This window comes from Adiantum capillus-veneris, chromosome 7, assembly GCF_014529385.1.
Source record: "Adiantum capillus-veneris isolate H3 chromosome 7, ASM1452938v2, whole genome shotgun sequence".
NCBI lineage: Eukaryota > Viridiplantae > Streptophyta > Polypodiopsida > Polypodiales > Pteridaceae > Adiantum > Adiantum capillus-veneris.
In genome coordinates, this window is record NC_140937.1 from 56,280,385 (window position 1) to 56,298,105 (window position 17,721).

Consider the following 17,721-nt stretch of genomic DNA (forward strand, 5'->3'; position numbering starts at 1 on the left):
AAGAAGAAGAGAAGAAGTACCACATTCTATGAGTGATGAGACTACATGGGAACAACCTCTAAAGACTCCATCACAAGAAGAGCAATGGACTCCTCCGACGTACATCCGTACGTAGCTTTGCTCTTGAGCATTGCTTGCACTCTTTAGTCTTTTGTCTATTTTCTTGCGTCAAATCAATCTCTTTCACTTCTCGAACTTTGTAGATGGGATCCTTATGTTGCGTATCATGCTTTTGAAACCTTTGAAATTATGAACCCATGCTTACTTAGGGAAATGAATATTAGAATAGCTAGTGATTTAATCAATACTACATAAAGAGCTCCAAAACTAGAACTAACTACAAATATATGCAATCATAAAGAGCCACCAACGGCTAGCAAAACATCCCAATCCAACTAAGCCTATCTCCAAACTGTGGTGCTCTGGCCACGATGTCCTTTAGACCACCACCCGTATCATTGCCATGTGTCATTGATCAAACGAGAGTCCGTCCAGTGTGAACTCTAGACCAACTGTAACTTACCGCCTCTTGTGCCAATGACACTGTAGCCCTGCTACACCAATCAAATAAGAGAGGTTAAGTATGATGCTAGACAAGTACGAGACTCAAAACGACCAAATACATCCATCTACCTAGAAGCTTCCTAACATCCAAATGCATCTCCAATCACACTGAAGCTAATAGCTTGGTTCAAGCCTTTTTGCAAAATCTACACTGAGTAACCTTTCTTGCTAGAAAATGTATATGTACCCTTAAATTTGAGGGCACCAATGTACAACTTTTCCTTTTTTTTCTCATATATGTAAGTTCCAACGTGTGCCAGATGTAGACCTACTCACTTTACTTTGAGGCCGATGCAACAAGTCGTTTGGAGACGCACATTGGCATTGCCTTTCAGTCCTACTGTGTGTGTGTGTGTGTGTGTGTGTGAGAGAGAGAGAGAGAGAGAGAGAGAGAGAGAGAGAGAACAAGAAGAAGAGAAACATAAAATATACATTCCAACAGTTGGAAGGGTGCTCCTATATACACAGGCTGAAATTCCCTCGTATATACACTACCTTCTGCTGAAAGGCAGTGCCAACAAAAGTAGAAAGAACGGTAAACGCAAAACAAACAAAACAAGGTCATCTACAATAGACGAAGGCACTGCCTTTATATATATATATATATATATATATATATATATATATATATAGAGAGAGAGAGAGAGAGAGAGAGAGAGAGAGAGAGAGAACAATGGAAGCTCCACAAAAGATGCATACTCCATAGTAGTTACTAGTATAGGACTCGGAGAGACAACGACAGTGTACAGAGAGTGTGCAGAGAGTGCAATAGCGCCAGTATCTACAAAAAAACATGCTTTCGACAAAAATTCATGTCGAAGTCTTCACGCACGAAGCCTAAAATATCTTCTACACCAAACAAAAATAGCAGTTGCATGCATGTCTTCCACATAAAAACAACACCCTTGCACGACAAATCTTGATTGACCAAAGCCCCTATGGCAGTGGCGATAAAATTCCTCCCCATAGACCCTGCCTAACGGCAGTGCCAACAAAACAAAACGTTCACATTGAAGGCTGAAGAACCAAACTTTAATAAAACAATTTTGTGCTTTCGACAAGCATACTTGCTGCGGCATTTGTCTTACTCGCAGAAGATAAAGCCTGGTTTAGGGTGATGGCAGATACTATTGCTTGGATACATCAATAAGTATGATAAGACAAGGTAGTGCAGCATTAGGCAACCCTGACCAAAATATATCTGTACAAAACCAGGTGCGCATAGAAAAAAGAGAGAACAAGCGCTTCTGGCTACTATGAGGACAAATAGAACGCCATTTCTATCTTGGCCGATGAAGAAAAGCTCTCAGCTTTTTCAAATCATGATTCTCGGTTTCCATGGGCAGCCACCTTCAAAAGCTTCATGTAATACATCCTCCATCCTTTTTGCTAGCAGAACCTATCAGGCAAGCATTCACAGGCGTAAAACAAGCTTGGACCAGGCAACAATCCTAACTAAAAAGTAACCCAATAACATTAAACAAGAATGATTGGCTCATTTAATAATGACTCTTATAAGATATCCCTAATGGTTTCAAACAAAACATATTCACTACGTATATACTGCAAGGACACTCTAAATAGAAGAAAATGTTATATATATATATATAAAAAAAGCAAAAGAAAAACACGAATGTATCAATGTGCACTCGACCGTCTCTTTATATCGACACAAAAAGTCTTTTGACTTTCCACTTTCATGGATCTTTTCATTTTCTAAACTCATCCTTCACTTATACACTTCAGATGTTTTGAAAGTTTCCGAGATTGGGAGACCTAATGACTCTTCAAGAAAAGACAATTACATAGACTAAACGGAAAGCCAAAATACAAAAGTCAATTCCGCCCAAATTTCGAGTTTTGTAAACTTCAATCAAGAAATCCATTGATGATAACTTGATAAGATCCTACATCAGCTTTGGCATTTGGTTTTGCATGAAATAAAACTGCCTAGCCATCCCTATCTTCCAGCTCTAGCTATAATGATAGAAAGAAAAATCCAAAACGTCTGATTACTTGTTCTAATACTAGAGGACCTTCACAAATTGCAGCATTTGAGAGCCTAAAGCAGAAATTGAATATTGGGCGAGTCTTGAAGTTACCAGAAATCTTTTGAGGTTTACTACGATACTTGTGGTAGTAGTTTGGGTGCGATCTTAACACAAGAGGGCCATGTCATAGCTTACGAGAGCCAAATGTTGTCAAAGCCAGAGAGAGTTGCGCTGATTTATGAAAAGGAGCTCTTGTGAGAAGTGGCAGTGGAAGCAAATATGGCTGAAAACGGTGGCAACAAGTGCACAATCCTCGGATCCGTTGGCCGACAACAACAACCTCCAAATGTGGAACCTCCAAGAGCAACCCCGTTGTGGAAAACTCCTAGATTTACACGATATGCACAGTAGGAGAGTCACCTAGGGTAGGAGAGAAGAACTGCAAAAATGCAAAGGCACAGCAGAGAGGAAGGGGCATCTCGTAAAAACGTTGAAGAGAGGAAAAACGCTAGAGAGAGGAACTCAACCTTGGAGAGAGAGAGAGAGAGAGAGAGAGAGAGAGAGAGAGAGATGAAATGTTATATTAACGTGTTCAAAAGGCCAAAATGACCTATAAGACCAATCTGTTACAAAATAGTGAATCCGATACCATGTCTGGGTACAAAAGAACTAGAACAAAAATACTACTACTACTACTAGAATCCATCCTCATCTGCAGTCTGGATGTCGACATAGTATTTGGGGGGGGGGGGGGGGGGGGGGGGGGGGGGGAGAGAGAGAGAGAGAGAGAGAGAGAGAGAGAGAGAGAGAAATGAAATGTTATATTAACGTCTTCAAAAGGCCAAAATGACCTATGAGACCAATCGGTTACAAAATAGTGAATCTGATACCATGTCTAGGTACAAAAGAACTAGAACAAAAATACTACTACTACTAGAATCCATCCTCATCTGCACGAATCCTCCCTTGTAGTCTCCGTCGATGTTGTGTAGCCCCTCTCCTCAATCATGGCCGTCTGGATCTCCGTAGCTCCGGTGCTTGGTCGATGAGAGTGCCGATAGTGGTCGAATGAGTGTGGGCCGAGCTCTACAGTGACTCCTCTGGCTGTCCCATATCTAGTGAAAAGAAACCTATAATCTGTCTTTGGGACTGACTCTCTCTAGCTCTCCCCAGTAAAGTGTCTCTATATATGTGTAACTCAAGTAGATATAGCCCAAGACATCTATGATCCCCATAACTCATGACCCTAGAGAAAGGACCAAAACCCTCTCTTAGCCCACGCACATGCAGCCGACGATCGATGTAACATCTGCAAAACCCATCGTAGGCCAACCAACAACGATGCACGCCCCTGCACTAAACCACTGTGCTTTCCACCGCTTGCATCGGAACCTCAGAGCTACTGCCTTGCCGATCACAGCGGTGAAGAACCGTTTGGGTGACGCGAAGCAAGCTGACTCATCTCCAAGCCCTGTGAACGACAAAAAGGGAGCTACAGTTAATGCGCAACGTTTCCTTGGGGCAAACGGCTCTGCATGTGCGTAAGAAACCGGTGGCCTCTGCTTTGCTCGACTTCAACCGCACCGAGACAAGTGCATGTGCGCAGGCTATCTGAATAAGCAGTGCAAACGGCTCGTATCTCATAGTACATTGTGCAATGACATATGTAATGTAGCTCTATCTCTAGCTCTAGCTAGATAAGCGGCATATCCTATTGTCTGCTGATATCCCTCTGAATCTACCAGTCTCAATCTCCAGCTGATGTGAGGATGTGCGTATCTGACCAATGGCACACCGCAAACCATGAGACATATGTGTGTCCATGTAGTTGGGTCGAATCACAAACCTATCTCCTATGAGGTGGAGAAGATGCTCTCTATAGAAAGCCATTTTCCTGCCCAGCTCCTGTGGCGGCTCTATCCATGTCCTCCAGGTATCCAACTGGATCAGGTCTTGACGAATGAGTCTAGTAATCTCCACCCGTGTAAGAGACATCCAGGGTGTCTGAAGAGAGTACTGGAAAGGGGGCAGCCTGTCCATGGTGAAGCCATGCATCTGAAACCATGATGTCATTTGTGCATACCAGCATGAAGTGTCCCCTTGAAGAGCTAATTGTCTGGAAGACTCGAGGGCCAGTCTAGCATATCCGTTTCTAGTAATATCCCACAAGTTGTGCACCAAGGAGACTAATTTGGTAAGCACCTCAATCTCCATAGAAGGGGCAGCCAGCTCTGCTCGAATGATATCGTGGGGATCAATAGATACCAAGGGCCTCTCCGTACGTCTCCAACCATCATAGCCTACACAAAGTCCCCATATCTGCACCCCATACAACATAGCTGAGGCTATTAAAGTAGAAGAAGAAATTCTTGAAAAAGAGGCCTACTCTCAAGAAGACAGGTATTTTCCTCGATGATGATCTCACTCTCTCACAGCTTGCGCATATGAGAGAGGTAATGCCAGAGATTACGGCAGCAAGGGAGAAGGGAAAGACAACCTTTTACAAAGATGGTCGGGTGGTGATTGTAGAGCGGCACTCTACATGACAGTGTGAGACCTATGTGACCACATTGAAGATGGCTACTTGGAATTGTAATGGATCTATGAGGTTGGACGTTGGTGCCTTTGAGGACAGTTTCAAAGACGGGGACATTGTTTTCTTCGACTCATCAGGCCCTTGGACAGCTTATGCCACATGTGGTGGGATACAGATGGGAGACGGCCCACAAGACAGTTGCGAGATCTGAGCATGGGAGTAGAGGTTTAGGAGTACCAATGCTATTAGGGAGGAGTTACAGCCACTACTACTTATTGTACGGAGAGATGATCATGCTAGATACATGTGGGTGAGAGCTGACACAAGCAGATTTCTATACATTGCCATATGTTACTTCCCCCCTAGTACGTCAGTATATGCTGCACCCAGAGGATAATCGCCTTTCTCTATACTAGATGATGATACATGGGAGTTTTGGGAGTTTTCTAGGGATGGTGATATCATCCTCCTAGGGGACTACAATGCCCGAACGGACAACTCTCAGACAGTCTTCTATGACACTTCAGATGAGATGCTTAGAGAGCTCGATGTGGGTGACTTGGGGCTTGACAAATGCTCACATGCAAGAGAGCAGACGGAGTATGGGAGATACCACACGGAGATGACGACCGCACATGGGTTAGCCATACTTAATGGCTTACAACGATTTCCTGGAGCAGCCGGTTTCACATGCTTTCTACACAGACACGGGGCCAATACAGTGGACTATATTATGGCACAGCCAAGCTTTATTCCTTGTATTCACGATTTCATAGTGGGAGACCAATGGGCGTAGCAATGGATCATGCTCTTTTGGCATTGTCCGTTTCATTTCAGTATAGTACAGCCTAGACATTAGGAGGCAAGTCACATATCCGTTATACATTTACACCAGAGACTAACTCGGTTTATACAGAGGAGATCTATAGCCGTCTATGGACAGTTGGTCCTGGTCTCTCAGTGAAGGAGTGCACCACTTTACTGAATGAGACCTGCATGGTGCAAATCACAGGCATACCCACATACTTAGCCGGGTTAGAGGCAACATTCTGGGAGCATGCCTCAAAATAGATGGTATGTTGAGGAGTGCAGAGAGATGAGAGCCTAGCTCCAAAGAGACCTTCTTTTAGGAGTCATCAATTACAGGCAATCTCAAATTGCTTCCCGGCACCTTGTGCGACGAAAGAAACGAGCTTACTTGGCCCAAATGGAGCGAGACTTGTACCAATTGTTCTTGAGTAGAGACTCAGGAGAGACATGGCGATTCTTTCATGAGCACTCCCCTCCCCCAGTGATTACTTCTCCTAATGTGTGGGGCCAATATGCGACATCGTTATATACAGTTCTTGGACAAGAGCCCCTTCCAAATCCTACAGAGCCAAGCCCACCTACCAACACCTTCTTTACCACTGAGATGGTCAAGAGAGCCATTGACAAGATGAGGACCATCAGGGCATATGATCATGATGGTCTAGTAGCAGAGCACTTTATACATGCTAGAGATATGTTGGTAGAGGTTCTTGCAATGTTGTTCAATCGTGCCATGTGCGAGGAGTTACCTGAGCTTTGGAGGTTGTCTACTATTGTACCTATCTTCAAGGCAGGTGATCCTATAGAGCCTAGGAATTAGGTGAGGGGGTACCGGCTAAGGGCCAGGCCGGTTTTAAGAGGGGTTTCTCCACTCTTGATCATATTCTGACCCTCAGAGCCATGATTGAGGAGGCCAGGTCACATGGGAAACGGATTTATTGTAGCTTTGTGGATTTCCACAAAGCATTTGACATGGTACTTAGAGCTCGATTGATGCACAAACTGCGGTGCGAGAGAGAAATGAAATGAAATGAAATGTTATATTAACGTCCTCAAAAGGCCAAAGTGACCTATGAGACCAGAAAGTTACAATGTGGTGGATCTGATACAAAGTCAGAGTAACAAGATGACAAAAATGACAAAATAAAATATATGGAATCCTAGACTGTTGGGTGTGGACTAAGCAGCTAAAGCTGCTAGCTGGGATAGGTAGATCATAGGAGATCCAACATCGATCGCTGGCGAATCTCATCAATCTCCTCCATGGTCAGTAGTCTGACCGGGCGTTGTGCATGTCGAGCCAAAGTGACCTGGATCCTCTGATGCAACCTCTGTCGATGTTGTGTAGTCCTCCGCAGTCGTGGGTGTCTAGATCTCCCCAGCTCAATCGCTCGTTCGATCAGTATGCCTCTGTTGTAAAGCGATGAGCTCTGCTGTGGTAGTAACTCCTCCGGGTGTCCAGTGACACCTCTAAAGAAGTCTGTGATCTGTCTCTGAGACTGGCTAATCTTTCCTCTCATCAGGCTCTCTGTGTCTACGAAGCTCGAGCAAAAACAAACCCAAGCATCTCTGATCCTCGTACCGCATGACTCTAGAGAATGGTCCAAAGCCCTCTCTGAACAAGCAATGGAAGCGGCCTCGTATCTCGTAGTAGACGGGGCAGTGGCATGTGTAGTGCAACTCTGTCTCAGGCTCGATGTCACACAGGGGGCATGTCTTGGCCTCTGCTGGTACTCCGCTGTATCTCCCAGTCTCGATCCGCAGCTGGTGTTAAGATGTGCGTATCTGGCCAATAGCACATCGCACCCCATGAGACAGGTGAGTGTCCATGTATCTGGGCCTCATCACAAAACCATCCTCCGTAAGCTGGAGGAGATGCTCTCTGTAGAAAGCCATCTTCGTGCCTAGTTCCTGTACTGGCTGTATCCATGTCCTCTTGGTGTCTAGCTGGGTCAAGTCCTGGCGAATGAGCCTGGTGATCTCGGACTGCGTAAGAGTCAAAGAGGGCGCATCCAGTGAGTATTGGAAAGGAGGCAATCTGTCTATGCTGAACCCATGCGCCTGAACCATGACATCATCTCCTCATACCAGCATGTTGTATCTCCCTGCACGGCTAATTGTCGAGAGGACTGAAGTGCAAGGCGTGCATATCTGTCTCTGGGGAGTTCCCACATGCGGTGTATGAAGGAGACCGATCTTGTGAGCGCCTCAACCACCAGTGGGAAGGCAGCTAGCTCTGCTCGTATAATAGCACGTGGTACTAAAGTCTTGGCCCTAATGAGCTGCGAGATCATAGAGACCAGAGGCTTCTCCATGTCCTCCCATCCATCACTTCGGCCTGTCCTCCCGTGTTGGTCCAGTGAAGGTCCCCAAATCTCAGCTCCATAGAGCAATACAGAAGCCACCAAAGTGTCAAAGAGCTAGAGCTTCGTCCGAGGCTCCTGAAACTGGACCTGTGAACACATCCTTTCCAATTTACCCAATGCTGCATGGGCTCTGATCAATCAAGTCTCTGCTGCCCTCCTCAGTGAAAATGCTGGCCCACTGAAAACCACTCCAAGGTAAGTGTAAGCATCTGTATACTCCACCTTCTCCTGTCCGTATGTAAAAGCGGGCGCTGACCTCCTGATCCACTGTGGGGTGGTATTAAATACCATGACCTTGGTTTTACCAAGGTTGACGGAGAAACCACTTTCTTGGGCAAACCTATGCAAAGCATCCAGGTGACGTTTCATCCCCTCCGGAGAGTCAGAGATCAAAACAATATCATCAGCATATAACAATAGTGGAATCCATGTCCCCGCAAGCTGTGCACCTCTATCACCATCTCTCTCAATGTAGTCACAAACCTCATCTACATACATACCAAATAGAGTAGGAGAGAGCGGGCAGCCCTGCTTCACCCCAACAGTGGAGTAAACCGGTGTGGATAGACCCTCTCGGGTGCGTACATGCCCCACTACTGACCTATATAATGCCATGACCCCCCAAATGAGCTCTGGGGGTACTCCCATCTGCTGTAATCTACGCATCAATCTCGCTCTGGGCACTGTGTGGACTGCTTTATGGAAATCCACAAAGCTCCAATAGATCCGTCTCCCACGCGATCTACCCTCCTCAATGATGTCTCTGAGTGTCAAGATATGGTCAAGAGTAGAAAAACCTCTTGAAACCTGCCTGTCCGGCTGCGCGCATCCCCTCCCTCTCTGCACATCTACTCAACTGCTACTCAAGAATAGATGCATACAACCGTGCCACTGTGTCCAATCATGATGGTGTGATAGTTCCCAAGCTCCATAGGGTCTCCCGACTTGAAGATAGGTACAATAGTAGATAGGCTCCAGGTATCAGGCAAGCCCTCACACATGGCACGGTTAAACATAACCTAGAAGCTCTGCTAGTAAATTTCTGGCATGCATGAAATGCTCAGCCACTAAGCCATCATGATCATATGCTCTCCCAGTCTTCATCCTGTCAATGGCCTTCCTCACCATCTCAACGGTGAAAAAAACACATGTGTGCGGGCATGGATCGGGGGGGTCGGAAGGGGAGGCTGCTCAGGAACTGTGTACAAAGATGATGCATACTGGCCCCAGGCCTCTGTAGAAGTGATGGCAAGGGGGGGGGGGGGGGGGGGGGGGGGGGGGGGGGAGTGTTCATGAAACAGCCTCCACACCTCACGTGAGACCTGACTCAAGAATAATTGGTATAGATCCCGCTATAGGCGAGCTAGGAATGCCCTCTTCTTCCGCCGCACTAGGCGTCGGAAGTCAATCTGTGACTGCCTGTGAGTGATGTTCCCCAAAAGCACCTCCCTCTGAAGTATAGTTCTAGTGTCCCGGCATTCCTCATCATACCAACTGTTCTAGGGCATGCTCCCTGAACGGCGTCTTTGCTCAAGCTGGGTATGTGGGTATGCCTCTGCTGCTGCATCATGTAGTGTCTGTGTCAATATAGTAGTAAGCTCCTCCAGAGGTCACCCTTGTTCCTCTGTGCACAAGCGTCTGTAGATCCCATCTATGTATACAGAGTCCGTCTCCCGCGTGAAGGTGTAGCGAGTAGGGGGTGCTGCCCGTAGCCTGTGTGCTACACTAAACTAGAAAGAAATGGTCAGCAATATAAGAGCATGATCCACTGCCACACCAACAGGTCTGGGTACAACCGTGAGGTCCTGAATACTAGAGATGAGGCTTGGTTGTGCCATGACATAGTCCACTGTGCTGGCTCCATGTCTGTGTGGGAAGCATGTGAAACCTCCCGAAGCAGGAAACCTTTGTAGGCCATTCAAGATGGCCAGTCCATCTGCGGTGCCCATGTCTATCAGGTGTCGTCCATACTCAGTATATTCCGCATCGTGTGATAGTCTGGAGAGGCCCGTCTCTACAACATCTAGCTCTCTCATCATCTCCTCTGAAGTATCATAAAACACTGTCTGGTGATGGGCAATCCTAGCATTGAAGTCCCCTAGAATGATAATGTCACCATCTCTAGAGAACTCCCATATGTCATCATCCAAAATAGAAAAGGGGGACTGTCCTCTGGGTGATGCATAGCCCAACGTACTCGGGGGAAAGTAACAAATAGCAATGTAGAGATATCTACCTGACTCTGCTTTCAATCTCACCCACATGTACCTAGCCTGCTCATCCCTACAGGCTATATGTATCAATGGCTGCAAGTCCTCTCTAAATAACACTGCCACACCCCCCGAGCCCCGTCCTCTATGTTCTGAGCGTGTCTCCTGTCTGTAAGCTGTCTCCCATCTGTATCCACTGATGTGAGGCATCGATTGCCCAGGGGCCTGGTGTGTCTCAGAGTAGAAGATGATGTCTCTTCCAGTAAAGCTATCCTCAAAAGCACCCACATCAAGACGCATGGATCCATCACAGTTCCAGGCAGCCACTTTGAGTGTGGTCCCTTAAGTCTCACACCGTCATGTGGAGCGTCGCTCCAGTATTACTACTCTTCCATCTCGGTAAAAGGCAATCTTGCCTTTTCCCCTTGTTGCTCTAATCTCCGGCATTACTTCCTGCATATGAGCGATCTGCGAGAGGGTAAGATCATCCCCGAGAAAAATGCCCGTCTCTTTAAGAGTTGGCCTTTTCTTCAAGAGGACTTTTTTGCTTCCATGGAGGGAAAACGGAGGATGAGTGCCCTTTCTTTCGAGGTTTCCCCACTGCTTCCATTTTTCTTTATGTTGCCTACTCTCCAAGCTCTTGTGTGCGTCGGCTCATGAACCCCCATCAAGGCCATGAGTTCTTTTACCTCTTCGTCCACATTGCCTTTGTCTTTAAGACCGCAAATTCTCACATGTAAAGCGCGCACACGTCTTCTTTGCTCCTCCTCTAGTGTCTGATTAATGATAGTGTGTGTGGACGTGGACGTTATCTCCTTGTCCTTTTTCCTTTCTTGCCACCTCGATCCATTTCTCAGCTTCATCCGCCTTCTGCTGAGTTTTGGTAAGAACATCCACCCAAGAAGTCGCCATCTCTTTGTGTTGCTCTTCTCCCTCTTTGATGGCCCGTACTTGCTCCTTGATAGTGTTGATTTCTTCGATTACTGAGGGTCGCAATTCACCCTCTTCCAGTGTGCTGCTTGATCGTGCTTCTGCGAGATCTTTCTTGAGTGACGCAATCTCTTCGTCCTGAGTCGTTACTCGGTCTTCCAATGCGTTTATCTTGCTTTCTCGGATCAGGACGCGTCCTTCCAGCATTTTTATTGTGCCCAATAGATTGCGGTTCATCTTGGTAATAGTCTCCGTCATTTCCTCTTTGCACTTTTGAATGGCATTCTCTAGGGGGTCGGCTTTATCACTCAACTTCCTCATGCTTAATCACTATCCGAAAAAGAGCCACTAAGCGTATATATGCATCCACACTATGCATACATTGTCTCACGCATCAAGCATACATCCGCTCCACTGCGGGTAGAGGTACAACCACAACCCACTGCGGGCGTCAACCTTAAAACCAAAATAATGGGGGGCCTTGCGCCCAATGTCTTGGTCTGCTCCTGTTCTAGCACCTGTAGGACAATCGGCCTTTCTGATTTTTGTGATTTTTTTGGTGGGCAGTGCTTTCCGCAGGGAAACTCAAATCAAATCAAATTAAAGCAAAGCAGAGAAAAGCAATGCCATGCAATTTCCAATTGATTTGTGTTTTAATGCCATGGGCGAGGGCGACCTTAAACCAGGCAAAAGGAAAAAGGAAACAAAACGAGGAAAACGAGGGGGGAGATAGGACGAGGGGCGAGGGCTAGGGACGGGGGATAGGGGGGGAGGGGCGAGGTGCGAGAGGCGAGGGGCGAGGGGGTGCAGGGCGAGCTGGTGCAGGCCAAGACGAGGGCGCACGGGTGCAAGGCAGGCGAGGGGCGAGGGCTAGGAGGGCGCAGGGCGAGCCGGTGCAGGGCGAGCGGGTGCAGGCCAGGACGAGGGCGAGCAGCAGGGCCAAGGCAAGAAGCAAGACGAGAGAGAGAGAGAGAGAGAGAGAGAGAGAGAGAGAGAGAGAGAGAGAGAGAGAGAGAGAGAGAGAGAGAGAGAGAGAGAGAGAGAGAGAGAGAGAGAGAGAGAGAGAGAAATGAAATGAAATGTTATATTAACGTCTTCAAAAGGCCAAAGTGACCTATGAGACCAGGAAGTTACAATGCGGTGTACCTGATATCAAGTCAGATTAACAAAATAAATTAAACTAGACTAGAGATAATAAGATATAAATACTGCGGAATCCTAAACTAAGCGGATAGGTGTGAAAGGCGAGAGGCGTGAAACGTGTGAACTGAGCTATACAATGTATAGACAATTTGGGAGGGAAGTAGAGATCTATCTGCATAGAGATCCATCTTCATCTGCGCTCTGGACGACGAAAAAGTATGGCTCGAATCCTTTGCTGTAGCCTCCTTCGAAGTTGTGTAGCTCCTCTTCTCCATCGGGGTCGTCTAGATCTCCCTAGCTCAAATGCACGGTCTATGAGAATGCCAGTAGTGCGGGTAGACCTCTCCATTGTTGGTTGCTCCTCTGTTTGTTCTTCTGGGTGTTCAATATCTAGTGTAAAGAAATCTGTGATCTGTCTCTGGGGTTGTCTCTCTTCAGCTCTCCTCAGTAAAGTTTCTCTATGCCTGTGTAGCTCAAGTAGATAAAGCCCAAGACATCTCTGATCCTCATAACTCATGACCCTAGAAAGTGGCCCGAAACCTTCTCTGAATAGACAATGAAAACGGCCTCGTATCTCATAGTACACTGTGCAATGACATATGTAATGTACCTCTGTCTCTGGCTCAAGAAGGCATAAGCGGCATATCCTGCTATCTGCTGGTGTCCCTCTGAATCTGCCAGTCTCAATCTCGAGCTGATGTGAGGACGTGCGTATCTGGCCAATGGCACATCGGACACCATGAGAAAGATGCATGTCCATATAACTAGGTCGAATCACAAACCCATCCCCTGTGAGGTGGAGAAAATGCTCTCTATAGAAAGCCGTCTTTGTGCCCAACTCCTGTATCGGCTCTATCCATGTCCTCCTTGTGTCCAGCTGAATCAGATCCTGACAAATGAGTCTATTAATCTCTACCCGCGTCAAAGACCTCAAGGGTGCCTGTAGAGAGTATTGAAAAGGAGGCAACCTGTCCATGGTGAAACCATGTGTCTGAAACCATGATGCCATCTGTGCATACCAGCATGATGTATCCCCATTAAGAGCTAACTGTCTGGAGGACTCTAGAGCCACCCTGGCATATTTGTCTCTGGTAGTATCCCACAGACTGTGTACAAAAGAAACTGATCTAGTAAGTGCCTCAATCACCATAGGGGGAGCAACTAATTCCGCTCGAATGATATCATGTGGTACGGAAGCCTTGGCTCTAATCAGCCGAGAGATCATAGATACCAGGGGCTTCTCCATACGCCTCCAACCCTCCTGGCCTACAGAAGGTCCCCAAACCTGCACCCCATATAACATAGTAGAGGCAACCAGAGTATCAAAGAGCCATAACTTTGTCCTAGGTTCCTGGAACTGAACCTGCGAAGACATCCTCTCCATTCCTCCCAGAGCCGCACCAGCTCTGGTTAGTCTCGTCTCTGCCGCTCTTCTCAAGGAAAATCTTGGCCCAGTAAAGACTACCCCCAGGTAAGTGTATGCATCTGTATACTCCACAATCTCCTGACCATATTTGAAAGTAGGTACTGATCTCCTGACCCATTGCGGTGTGGTGTTAAACACCATAACCTTGGTTTTACCTAGGTTTACACACAATCCACTATCCTTTGCAAAACTGTGAAGTGCATCCAACTGTCGTTGCATACCTTCTAGTGAGTCGGATATCAGCACAATATCATCAGCATATAGCAACAATGGGATCCATATAGCAACAATGGGATCCACGTCCCTGCCAGCTGTGCACCCCTGTCACCCTCTCTGTCGATGTAATCAGACACCTCATCAACATACATACCAAATAGAGTAGGAGACAATGGGCAGCCCTGTTTCACTCCAATAGTAGAGTGAACTAGTTCAGATACCCCTTCCGGAGTGCGTACATGTCCCATCACTGATCTGTACAAAGCCATAATCCCCCAAATCACCTCTATGGGCACCCCCATCTCCTGTAATCTGCGCATCAATCGAGCTCTTGGTACCATGTCAAATGCTTTACGAAAATCCACAAAGCTACAGTAGATCCGTCTCCCATGTGCTCTGCCCTCCTCAATGATGGCCCTGAGTGTCAGAATATGATCAAGAGTGGAGAAACCCCTCCTGAAGCCAGCTTGACCTTTCGCTCGTACACCCTCGCCCTCTGCCCAATTACTCAAGTGTTGCTCCAAGATAGATGCATACAACCGTGCAGATGTGAGTCCAACCATAATAGTGCGGTAGTTCCCGGGCTCTGTAGGGTCACCAGCCTTGAAGATGGGCACAATATTAGACAACCTCCAAGTCTCAGGTAATCCCTCACACATGGCACGATTGAACAACACTGCAAGAACCTCCATCAGCATATCCCTGGCATGTATAAAGTGCTCCGCTACTAGACCGTCATGATCATATGCCTTTCCGGTCTTCATCCTGTCAATGGCCCTTTGTACCATCTCAGGAGTAAAGAAAGTGCTCGTAGCTAGGCAAGGCTTGGTAGGGTCTGGAAGGGGTTCCTGTCCAGGGACCGTACATAATGATGTCGCATATTGGCCCCACATCTCAGGTGAAGTAATCACTGGGGGAGGGGAGTGTTCATGGAAGAGTCTCCATGCCTCTCCTGAGTCCCTACTCAAGAACATCTGATACAAGTCTCGCTCCATCTCAGCTAGGTAAGCTCGCTTCTTCCGTCGCACAAGGCGTCGGAAAGCAATCCGAGACTGTCTGTAAGTGATGCCTCCTAAGAGAAGATCCCTCTGAAGCTGGGCTCTCATCTCTCTGCACTCCTCATCATACCAACTATTCTGGGGCATGCTCCCAGAATGTCGTCTCTTGCCCGGCTGAGTGTGTGGGTATGCCACTGATGCAGCCCCATGCAATGTCTTAGACAGTAGAGTGGTGCACTCTTCCACTGAGAGGCATGTACCATTTGTGCCAGTTGTGCCTTCCAATAGACGGTCCCAGATCTCCTCTGAATAAACGAAATCAGTCTCTGGTGTAAATGTATAGCAGGTGTGTGACCTGCCTCCTGATGTCTAGTTTGTACTATACTGAAATTTAACGGATAGTGTCAAGAGAGCATGATCTACTGCTATGCCCACTGGCCTGGCTCCCACTGTGAAGTCCTGAATGCAAGGTACAAAGCTCGGTTGTGTCATAACATAATCCACTGTATTGGCCCCATGTCTATGTGGAAAGCATGTGAAACCGGCTGCTCCAGGAGATCGCTGTAAGCCATTAAGTATGGCTAATCCATGTGTAGTCGTCATTTCCATGAGGTATCTCCCATACTCCGTTTGCTCTCTGTCATCTGAGCATCTGTCAAGTCCCAACTCGCCCACATCCAGCTCTCTAAGCATCTCATCTGAAGTGTCGTAGAAGACAGTCTGCGAGGTACCCGTTCGGGCATTAAAGTCCCCTAGGAGAATGATATCACCATCCCTAGAGAACTCCCAAATGTCATCATCTAGGATAGAGAAAGGCGACTGCCCTCTGGATGCGGCATACATTGATGTACTGGGAGGAAAGTAACATATGGCAATATATAGGAATCGACCTATGTCAGCTCTCAGTCTCACCCACATATATTTAGCATGATCATCTCTTCGTACAATATGCAGTAATGGTTGTAGTTCCTCTCTGAATAGCACTGCTACTCCTCCTGAGCCTCTACTCCCATGCTCAGATCTCGCATTTGTCCTGTGAGCTGTTTCCCATCTGTATCCCACCACATGTGGCATTACCTGTCCAGGGGCCTGATGAGTCTCTGAGAAGAACACAATATCCTTGTCTTTGAAACCCTCCTCAAATGCACCCACATCCAATCTCATAGACCCATTACAATTCCAGGTAGCCATCTTCAGTGTGGTCCCATATGTCTCGCACCATCATGCAGTACGCCGCTCTAAAATCACCACCCGTCCATCTCTGTAGAAGGCTATCTTTCCCTTCTCCCTTGCCGCTGTAATCTCTGGCATTACCTCTCTCATATGTGCGAGCTGTGAGAGAGTCAGGTCATCACCGAGGAAAATACCTGTCTTTTTGAGAGTAGGCCGCTTCCTCAAGAATTCCTTCTTCTCTTCCAACGAGGGGAAGCGTAGTATGAGAGCTCTCCCCTTTGAAGACTCTCCCGTGCCATCACTTTTCTTACCTACCCTCCATGCCTTTGTGTGCAAAGGTTCTCCATCCCCATCAGAGATGTAAGGCTTGTGACCTCTTTCTCCACATTGTTTATGTCCTTGAGACCGGTCACTCTCACATGCAATGCTCACATCCGCCTTCTTTGTTCCTCTTCGAGAGTCATGTTGATAATCGTCGGTGTACAAGGAGTTTCTTGACCTTTCCCTTTCTTGGCGACCTCAATCCATTTTTCAGCCTCGTCTGCCTTTTTCTGTGTCCTTGTTATCATCTCCGTCCATGAAGATGTCTTTGCCACACTCAGTTTCTCTTCCTCTGTGATCATCCTTACTTGTTCCTTAATTTCCTTGATTTCATCTATTACCGACGGTTGAAATTCGCCTTCCTCTAGTCCATTGCTTACTCTATCAGCAAACTCCTGTTTAAGGGCTGAGACTTCTTTCTTGAGTGCCCGTATCTCGGCGTTTGGGTTCTCCTCTTTGAGGGCTGAGACTTCTTCTTTGAGTGTCTGTATTTCTGCTTTAAGGCTCTCTTTCTCCTTCTTCCATTGTGCGCCTTCATTGAAGACCATCTGAAGGAGGTTGGCCTTCTCCTTCCACCATCCTTCCATCTCTGTTTTCCACTCCTTCATTTCCCTCTCCATCAGCGCCATCCGCTTATTCGTGAGCATGAAGGTTTCCTTTGCTCTTGGCTTGCAAACAGGTGAGACATTGGCGGCTTCCGTGTCCTATGCAGGGTCTTCTTCAAGTGTGACAGTTTGTGCAACATCCATCAAGCATTCATGGCCTTGACGTTGATCCATTACGGTGTGGCTCAAAGAATCATTTTCCATTACAAAATTATAAAATTCAAGCTCACCTGTCGGGGCTGCGCGCTTTGTACGTCCTCAGTCATTGCATTCCGCCATGTGTTCAAAGATGGGCGCGTTGCTGCACAGAGAGAGGGATTAAAGTCCTGACGATGCTCCTGCTGTGGTGCCACGCGAACAGAGGGAGGCTTTGCTACTGCTACAGTCCCGCGAGGGAGGTTGGGCTTGCTGCTACAGTCCACACACACACAC

At 47.1% G+C, this 17,721-nt stretch overlaps 1 protein-coding gene across 2 annotated transcripts in view; it reads right to left on the reverse strand.

Annotated features, from left to right (window-relative positions):
• Nucleotides 1–311: 311 nt before the first annotated feature.
• LOC147453894 (uncharacterized) overlaps nucleotides 312–17,721 on the reverse strand; it is a 132,635-nt gene continuing 115,225 nt past the window's right edge. Inside the window, exon 16 of one of the 2 annotated variants that reach the window (XM_086515965.1) lies at nucleotides 312–551. In XM_086515965.1, coding sequence (XP_086372091.1) covers nucleotides 504–551 — 48 coding nt within the window. In that variant the 3' untranslated portion in view covers nucleotides 312–503. Of the gene's footprint in view, nucleotides 552–1,440; nucleotides 1,964–17,721 lie in introns of those variants that run through there. The other variant, XM_086515963.1, reaches the window with a different exon arrangement.